Source organism: Lynx canadensis, chromosome B1 (genome assembly GCF_007474595.2).
Source record: "Lynx canadensis isolate LIC74 chromosome B1, mLynCan4.pri.v2, whole genome shotgun sequence".
NCBI lineage: Eukaryota > Metazoa > Chordata > Mammalia > Carnivora > Felidae > Lynx > Lynx canadensis.
In genome coordinates this window covers 160,678,792-160,688,793 of record NC_044306.2, presented here as the reverse complement: position 1 = coordinate 160,688,793, position 10,002 = coordinate 160,678,792, and the positions used below count along the sequence as shown (strand labels likewise).

General features: G+C 39.9%; 1 protein-coding gene across 1 annotated transcript in view; it reads left to right on the top strand.

The window, feature by feature from the left end:
• The first annotated feature begins 1,735 nt into the window (after window positions 1–1,735).
• Window positions 1,736–10,002, top strand: part of SRP72 (signal recognition particle 72) — a 29,757-nt gene continuing 21,490 nt past the window's right edge. The window contains exons 1-5 of the mRNA XM_030313813.2: window positions 1,736–1,879; window positions 3,959–4,079; window positions 7,400–7,523; window positions 8,784–8,927; window positions 9,007–9,118. Of these exons, the coding sequence (XP_030169673.1) occupies window positions 1,771–1,879; window positions 3,959–4,079; window positions 7,400–7,523; window positions 8,784–8,927; window positions 9,007–9,118 (610 nt within the window). The 5' untranslated portion in view covers window positions 1,736–1,770. The remainder of the gene's footprint in view (window positions 1,880–3,958; window positions 4,080–7,399; window positions 7,524–8,783; window positions 8,928–9,006; window positions 9,119–10,002) is intronic.

The following is a 10,002-nucleotide window of genomic DNA, read 5'->3' as shown; positions in this document are numbered from 1 at the left end:
TTCAGAAGCAAAGAGCTACATTAGTAATGAGGAATGTTGCCTAGTCTGCAAGGTCAAAGAAGTAACTTTAAAAAAAATTTTTTTTTTTTAATTTTTTTTAACATTTATTTTCTGAAAGAGCATGAGCGGGGGAGGGGGCAGGGAGAGCGAGCGAGATACAGCATCCAAAGCAGACTCCAGGCTCTGAGTTGTCAGCACAGAGTCCAATGTGTGGAATCCACGAATGCGAGATCATGACCTGAGCAAAGTCAGACGCTTAACCGACTGAGCCACCCAGGAGGCCCTTAATTTTTTTTTTAGTATTTATTTTTGGGAGATAGAGCATGAGCAGGGGAGGGGCAGAGAGAGAGAGAGAGAGAGAGAGAGAGAGAGAGAGAGAGAGAGAGAGAGAGAATATATCTGGTGTAGGCTCCAGGCTCCGAGCTGTCAGCACAGAGCCAAAGTGGGGCTTGAACTCATGAACCACAAGATCATGCCCTGAGCCAAAGTCGGATGCCTAGCCAACTGAGCCACCCAAGAGCCCCTTTTTTTTTTTTAATGTTAATTTATTTTTGAAAGAGACAGAGTGTAAGCAGGGGAGGGGCAGAGCGAAGAGGAGATGCAGAATTCCAAGCAGATCCCAGAGAGCCCAATGCAGGGCTTGAACTCAGGGACTGTGAGATCAGAACCTGAGCCAAAGTCCCACGTTTTACCAATTGGGTCCCCCAGGCGCCCCAAAGAAGTAACTTTTTTTAACCTGGAACCAGGATACAGAAATACTGAAAGATGAAAACAGGATGACGAGAAAGAGAAGAGACGTGAAGTGGCAGGAGTTAGTAGGATTTTGACAACACTTGAGTCTGCAGCGGTGTTCAATACACTGTCCTGTCATTCTCAAGAGTACTCAATAGGTACTCTGTTCTGACATTCAAACACATCCTGGTATTTAAGTTCTTACAAAAACTCTAAACCTGTCTATATCTATGTATTACTTGAGGTGCATGAAGTATCTTTTATCCCTAGAATAATGTTTTCCTTATCTTACAGTCAGGAAAACTGGGACTCATAGATAACTTGTTCACAGGCATCTATAGTGAGTCGCAGAGCCAGGAACTCAATCTAGGCATTCTCACCCCAAAACACATTATCCTTTGGCCTTATTGCCGACTGTTCCTGAACTGGAGCCCAAAGGGCAGCCAAGAGGTTTTCATCAAACGTGCTTCGTACTTGGAAGTTTTTTTTTTCTTTTGTGCCTTCGCTTCTCTGCCAGACCTCTACCCAGACCCAACCCCAGGTTTTCCTAATCTTTCAAGATCCTTTTCAAGTACAATTCCTTTATGAAATATTATCCAGCAGCAAAGAGAACCGTCTCTCTCCCCCTCTCCTTCAAAAGACTTCCTATGGTTTCTAGTATATTACCACCCTACAGACCTTTTATTTATCTTCCGTAGGCCGTCACTCAGCTCCGCCTCGTGGGACCAGGGTGCTGCTTCGCCGGCAGCGGTAGCCCCGGAACCGCGGACTGCTTTGAACCAAAACTGTTTGGTGAACCCGTTCTGAACCCACTTCCGTGGTCCGACCCTAGTTCCTTCAGACCGGTTTCAAGTAAGGTGCATCGACTGTATCCAGGCAAATTCCTATAAGATCTCGGCCTCCGATGCTGACTCACGGACGAGTGCGCTTCCGACTCCGAAACGCTAAGCAACTACCAGCTTCCTCCTCCGCTTGTCCACCTCAGAGATCCTCTTCCGGGGTAGAGGTCGGCCCGCCCAGCTCCGTGTCTCGTTCAAGATGGCGAGCGGCGGCGGCGGGGGGGTTTCGGTGCCTGCCCTCTGGAGTGAAGTGAACCGTTATGGCCAGAATGGTGACTTCACGCGCGCTCTTAAGACCGTCAACAAGAGTAAGTGTCGGGGCGGTCGCCGGGGCGAGCTCAGGCCGGAGGGAGGACGCGGCCTCCTTCCGGCGCGCACGACCCCCTCCAATTAGACGCGGGAAGGGGAGACCCCGCCGCCCGTTGCAAGAGCCGGAACACTGGGCGGGCTTGGGTCGCAGCCCCTCAGTGACCAGCCCTTGGTTCTGGGTTGCTGAGAGCCACGTGTACTTCCCTCTTTACCCATCGCGGGAAGTGAGGGTGGAATTTAAAGGGACCGCAGCTCCATGCGCTGCTTCCCAACCGTTTTCTTATTTGACTCTTAGCGTTTTTACTCCTTAATTCGCAAATAGCCCACATCGCCACCTTTTCTCTTTCCTTTTAGCGGAGTGATCAAGACAGTATTGCTTAGGGAGCTTGTTTTCTTGGACCGCAGCGGAGGGAGGAACCTGTAAGGGACACGTAGTTTAGAAGCTAGTGCTGGCAAGGTGGGCGCTGTACAGACTCAGGGGAGATGGAAAAGGACTGATACGGATGTTAGGCCTCTCACCCCCATCGATAGACTCTCTCTCCAGTGTCATCATATCAGAAAATGTGTGTGTAAAAGCACCAACATTTGAAATAACGTCGGAAGAAAAGTTTGGCCTCGTTTTTTTTTTTTTTTTTTTGCCCTGTAACGGATAATTTCGAGTCAGTTGCCTTGCATGAGAGGTTTAGGTATTATATTCATTTATCCTTTACTATGTAACTATAATATGGCCAGGCTTTGTAATGCTGTCATGCTAAATTCTTTACTGAAGATGCAACCTATATTTGGGAGATTTGGAAAGTGATTGCCAGCACATGGTTTGGCTGTTTAAAGCAGTAATAACATACAAATTATGTCAGTAGCATACAAGATTGTGTAAATAATTTGTAATATCCTATTGTTAATGTGAAAAGAAGTGATTGTGCCCCCAGTGCACTTCTGGTGATCAGACATTAAGGAAACTGGCTATTAATTAGAGTTATTTTGATTACTAAACTTGTTTTGAATTAACGTTAGCCTTTGGCTAGGCCTGCAACCCATACTATTCAGTGGCAGTATAGTAAGTATTTTGCAGGAATTATTTAATCATCAAGTTTATCAGTGTATTTATCAATATATATTTTCTTAATTGGTAAAAATTTTCTTTAATTTTTACACAGAATTAGGTTCCTGTTGTTGCCCAGGGGCAAGGAGAGTGATCCTGATCATTTTGACACTGAGCAGCTGTTTAGCTTTGAAACTTTGCCCCTAAGTCCTTCCTTGTCCCCTTTTGGTTGGTCGTCTTAGATGAATAGGGAAATTTTGAATGGTTTTTGGAAATATTGCTAGCAAAATAGCTTGCATTTGTGTTCTTCACAGCTTATAGATTTTTCTAAAATATTCTCATTTTATCTTCTTAATAATTTCATAAATGGGTAAACTTTCATACTCATTTTGCAGATCAGAAAACTGATATTTATCAGTGAAATGATTTGCCCAAGAGCTCGAGACATTAATGACAAGCTTGTACTCAAGCCTAAGTCATTTGCTGCCAAATTCTGCACGAACTTTTTTACTTTCTCTGTGAACTAATGAAATATGTAAGATGTAGCATGTGTCCTAAGATGGAAAAGCCAGAGAAAATAGCTTCTTAGTTCTTTTTTTTTTTGCTACATGCATCTTGGGAATCTGTCTCCTTGAAAATCTTACTAAATTATAACTGTCCTTATTGCCACTTCTTTTTAAAATATTTTTTATTTTTATTTATTTTTGAGAGATAAAGGGCAGAGAGAGAGGGAGACACAGCTCCAAGCAGGCTCTGCGCTGTCAGCACAGAACCCAGTGCAGGGCTGGAACTCCCAAACCGTGAGGTGTAGACTTGAGCCAAAGTCAAGAGTTACACGCTTAACTGAGCCACCCAGGTGCTCCCCTTATTGCCACTTCTTAAGTTAAAAATGATCAGTCATTTTTTTTAATGTTTCAACTAATTGTTGCTGCAGTAAAATTGGAAATGTAGCTTTTTGAGGCAGTGGGTGGGAAAATCTAGTAAAAATGTAAAAAGGGAATGGATTTTAAAACTATTTTCCTAAAATTTTTCTTAGTACTGCAGATCAACAAGGATGATGTAACTGCTCTACACTGTAAAGTGGTATGCCTTATTCAAAATGGAAGTTTCAAGGAAGCCTTGAATGTCATCAACACTCACACTAAAGTGTTAGCCAAGTAAGTGATTCAGTTAGTTGTTTGTGCAGTTATTAGAAATATGTTTACTGTAACTCTAACCATTTCCATGGTTTTTCTTCTCTATTCAGTGATTTTTGACCTTTTCTTTCTTTCCTTTTTTTTTTTTTTTTTCCCTGTTTGCTAGTAGTATTTCTGAAACTGGAAGGAGCAATAGTATCTTTGTTCTTTTCTGCCTTAGGAAGTATTTTTTCTTAAGTCTTGTTTATTTATTTTGAGAGAGAGAATGTGAGTGGGATGGGCAGAGAGAGCAAGAATCCCAAGCAGCCTCTCCACTGACAGCGCAGAGCCCCATGCAGGGCTTGAACTTACGAACCCTGAGGTCATAACCTGAGTCAAAGTCTGATGCTTAACTGACTGAGCTGCCCATGTGCCCTAGGGAGCCTTTTTCTTCGAACCACTAAGAAGCAAGTAACCTGCTGAGGGATATGGGGCATAAATGTAATGATTTCTTGGAGGACATAAGGAGAACAACTTAGAAGTTTAATTAAAAAAAAAATAAAAGGCAGGGGCGCCTGGGTGGCTCAGTCAGTTAAGCGGCTGACTTCGGCTCAGGTCATAATCTCATGGTTTGTGAGTTCAGGCCCCGCATCAGGCTCTGTGCTGACAGCTCAGAGCCTGGAGCCTGCTTCGGACTCTGTGTCTCCTCTCTCTGCCCCTCCCCTGCTCGTACTCTCTGTCTCTCAAAAAAATGAATAAACAGGGGCGCCTGGGTGGCTCAGTCGGTTGGGCATCCGACTTCAGCTCAGGTCATGATCTCGCGGTCCGTGAGTTCAAGCCCCGCATCGGGCTCTGGGCTGATGGCTCAGAGCCTGGAGCCTGTTTCCGATTCTGTGTCTCCCTCTCTCTCTGCCCCTCCCCCGTTCATGCTCTGTCTCCCTCTGTCCCAAAAATAAATAAACGTTAAAAAAAATTAAAAAAAAAAAAATAAACATCAAAAAAAAATTTTTTTAAATAAAAAAATTAAAAAAAAAAAAAAGGCAGAATGGGTAGAACTAGAACCTCTAGGGTAAGGATGTATAAGTAGAGGTCTTTAGGATAGCATGGCAGTCTTAGCCTGACCTCTGTGCCTACCTCCTTTGAGAATGGTTTAGGTGAGTATGATTTTAGGCCAAGATCATTCAGTTTTAGAGCTCTTTAGCAGTCTTTAAAATGTATAACATTTGTTGTTATTTTTGTTAATCTTTTTCATTTCTCATTTCATGAACTGTGAACTTATATTCTAAATTGTTACTGCAAGTTGATTTTCTTTATAGTTATGCCTAAGCCCCAGAAGAAATGTGTATTGAAATAAAGTTTGCAGCATATTTACCTTTTTTTTTTTTTTTTGATGTTTATTCATTTTCAAGAGAGATTATGAGCAGGGGAGGGATAAAAGATATGAAGCGAGCTCTGAGCTGACTGCAGCAAGCCCAATGCAGGGCTTGAACTCACGAACTGTGAGGTCATGCCCTGAGCCAAAGTTAGATGCTCAACTGACTGAGCTACCCAGGTGTCCCCAGCATATTTACTCTTTGATGAAATATTGGTTTATAAATTTAAAAACGGTGTACAGTGTACCCTTGAACAATGCAGGCACGAACCCTCCATGTAGTCAAAAATTTGAGTATTACTTTAGACTCCTCGAAAATGTTACTGATAGCTTATTATTGACTGGAAGCCTAACAGATGACATAAACAGTCGATTAACACATACTTTTAGGTTATATGTATTATATACTATATTTGTACAGTAAAGGAAGTTAGAGGAAAGAAAATGATATTAAGAAAGTCATAAGAAAACACACTTAAAGTACTGTACTATTTATTTTTAAAAATCCACATATAAGTAGACTCATACAGTTCAACCTGTGTTGTTCAGAGGTCAACTGTATAGTTAGTGTACTTCTTTTCATATAAGAAAAGGAGAATATAAGAATTTATAGGTGTATTTTCCTGAGTTTACAAAAACAAACACTAGATGGAGAACAGTGAATTAAAGTAATCACTTCTAGGAGGTAAAGGGGAACAGGATAGATATGAATAGCCCTGGAATAAAACCTCTTAGTGTATATATACCTTTCTGGGTTTTGGGTTTGTTTGTTTTTTCTTTAACTATATACATGTAGATGGATGGAAAACTAATTTTAAAACTTAATTAAAAATATAAGAGGAGGGGCCCCTGGGTGGCGCAGTTGGTTAAGCGTCCGACTTCAGCCAGGTCACGATCTCGCGGTCCGTGAGTTCGAGCCCCGCATCGGGCTCTGGGCTGATGGCTCGGAGCCTGGAGCCTGTTTCTGATTCTGTGTCTCTCCCTCTCTCTGCCCCTCGCCCATTCATGCTCTGTCTCTCTCTGTCCCAAAAATAAATAAACGTTGAAAAAAAAAATTAAAAAAAAAAATATATATATATAAGAGGAAATAAAGGGGACTCTGCTTTCTAGTAAACATGTTTATACTAAAACTCAATATCTTTTTGAGTTTTGGCCATTTTGTGAGGTAGGGAAATTTTCAAATACTGTTTTTTAGGCAAGTAAATAAAGGATATTGTCATTTGCTTCATAAATACTCTTCCTCATGGGTTATGGTTAAAACTCCAGAATGAGTTTCAGGTTGTCATATTAGTGTAGCTGAGTTAAGTCAATGTAGTTAAGTAGTATTTTTGTTGTTGTGTGTTTTACCATTTGTTTGGTTATAAGCACTATGTTCTTTTAAGATTTTAGTTACCTTTTCTTTGCTATTCATTTGCTTCTTGAAAAAATTTAAAGCAGCTTTATAGGATTTACTATTTGATTAATAGATTTAAGAGACTACTATAATAACCCATTTAAAATAGTGTTCAGATTGTCTTTTTGTCTAAAGTAATTAGTTACTTAGCTGATTCATTATTTCATTCTCTCTTTTTTTAAATGTTTATTTATTTTTTGGGAGAGCGCGACCAGGGGAGGAACAGAGAGGGGGACAGAAGATCTGAAGCAGGCTCTGTCTGCGCTGACAGGCTGACAGTAGTGAGCCTGACGTGGGGCTCAAACTCATGAACTGCAAGCATTATTTCATTCTTAACTGTTTGTTTCAAAAGGCCAATAATTCTAATAAGAATATCCATGAAAGCAAGAGAGGCAAGGGACATGGATGTAGTATTTTCTGCCATTTGTGAACTGTTTTTCAGACGTGTCACTAAATGTTGTCAATTTTCTCATCCATTGTTAATGGTATTAAATGACTTAATATAGATCAGGTGCTTACAGCAGTGTCTGGCATATGGTGGATGCTCTGCAGTGTTAACTAATGACCAGGTACTGGTTTTTTTTTTTTCTTTTTCAGTAATTCTCTTTCCTTTGAGAAGGCATATTGTGAGTACAGGCTGAACAGAATTGAGAATGCCTTGAAGACCATAGAAAGTGCCAATCAGCAGACAGACAAACTAAAGGAGCTTTATGGACAAGTGGTAATTACTGCTTTAAAATACCTGTTAACATTCATCCTGAGTGAATATGATTATACCTGTAGCAAGGAGCAGGGATGAGGAACCCCAGCCCATCCTGAAAACTCACCACCAAACCAATTCTTGAGGTTTCAGTATAGTCCCTCTTGATCTTCACACAAACCTTTGCATATATACTGTTCTATGAATAAATGGCTTCTTCATGGTAATTAGAAAATTAAAAAAAATTTAAAACTATCCTATCAAATTATAATTTTTTAGTTGGAAAGGTGAAGGCCAGGGGGATATGTTTAAAATAAATTATGATGGATAAGAATCTGGATGAATTCAGCTAGTTTATGAAATCCCTAAAATATCTTATTCTGAAAGGGTTTTGAGACCTGTTTAAGCCTAATGTAAAAATAGGGCTATTAAGGATGAGAGGACAGAAATGTTTTATTAGATTTAACAAAATCCTCTTAAAGATTTTTAAAGTGTTATTAAGGGCAAATAACGTTGTATTAAATGTATTGTCCCAAGAGATAGTAGGAGTTTAACAATACATATAGGTTGGAGAAAGATTTGGGCAAGTTCATGGATTGTAGGTTTAGAAAGAACTTTTAAGGTAAGCTGGGCAAATTTAGGGTAAATTCCAGCATTTTGAGATTGATGAAGGGCACCAATTTCTGTCAGACATGGTTGATTTAATTTACCCAGAGTGGCAGTTCTTCTTGCCCTTCGAGAACAACTTGAATGAAATAAGCAGGAATTATGTTCTGTGTACTTGATATATTGCCCCTTTACTAGCTCATTTTTGGGAAAGAGAAAATGAAGATCAAATAAAGTGAACTCCTAGGAAGTATTAAGTCCTTTTGTTAACATCTAATTTTGTTCTTATTTATTGGAGCTTAATACTCATGGGTGGGAAAATGTTTTCATTGTAAGTCAGATCTAGGTAGCAGGATGATTTCCTTGGAAAGGTTTTCTTTTACAGCCCACTTAGGCACTTACCCAGCCTCAGGAAGGAGGTAAATACGATGACTTTTCTTTTTGGATCATGCCTACAAATCTGCAGTATAGTAGAGATTCATTGCCGAGTAACTTTGCAAGTATTAGTAGCACACAGAACTAATTGAAAAGTTATAAAGGAAACTGTTGATTGCCCATAACATGCTAAATTAGGTTTGCTACTTAGTGATTCCAAAAAGGATTTGTACGATGTTTGAGATTTAATACTGTATTTGTCTTCCTCTCTGATTTTTTACTTGCTATTTGTCTCCCTAGCTATACCGGTTAGAACGCTATGATGAATGCTTAGCAGTGTATAGAGATCTTGTCCGAAACTCCCAAGATGATTATGATGAGGAGAGAAAAACAAACCTTTCAGCAGTTGTTGCAGCACAAAGCAATTGGGAAAAAGTGGTTCCAGTGAGTATCCCCGTGTACCCACACAACTATGAAATAATAATCCTATCTAGTGTTTGACTTTTATTTTGCTCCACGGCAGGAGAACTTGGGTCTCCAAGAAGGCACACATGAACTATGCTACAATGCTGCATGTGCACTGATAGGACAAGGCCATCTGAGCCAGGCAATGAAAATCCTACAAAAAGCTGAAGGTTGGAAATTTATTAAATTTATGTGTAATTGTAATAAAAAACTATTATTAAGATAGTTATTTCCAAAAATTGTACTCGACTTTTGTGAAGTTTGTAAATGGAAATACTGATATAGTGGGAGTTTTTCAAAGTTCATCTAGCTTTATGGGGCACCTAGGTGGCTCAGTTGGTTAAGTGTCCAACTTTGGCTCATGATTTCACAGTCTGTGAGTTTGAACCCCAGGTTGGGCTCTTTGCTGACAGTTCAGATCCTGGAGCCTGCTTCGAATTCTGTGTCTCCGTCTCTCTCTGCCCCTCCTCCCCTGCTCATACTCTGTCTGTCTCAACAATAAATAAACATAAAAAAAAAAAAAACAGTTCATCTAGCTTTTCTCTTGGCATTTTAACATATCTCTCCCTTATTTCTGTCTAATCCCTAAGCCAGAGTACTTGTCCATTTTCATCCACACCAAACCTTAATTTTGAGGAGGTTTTTGAATGAATTAAACTGGTACTCAAGTATAATGATAATTTAGTGTGACTGTGTGGGTACGTGCATTCATGTGCATACACAGCATGTATATTGGTGACACTATTCAAGCACATCTTAACTCCGTTTAACATGTTTCCATGTATAGCATTTACATGCTCTGAACAAGCTTTTAATTAAGAAAAAAAGAAAAATAGCCTATTAGAGAACTTATGTCTGGTTTCAACTCCTGGAACATGTAAACTTTTCTTCTGAATACATATTTCCCTGGAAGCTATAAACGTGATATAGGGACTGCAGTAAATGGTGTAGAGGAAAAAATGGTGAAACGAGGTATATGTTTGAGAATTATAATTTCTTGATTATACCTAGTATTGACAGCAGTATGGGAAAAGGATATTCTTATACATGGAAG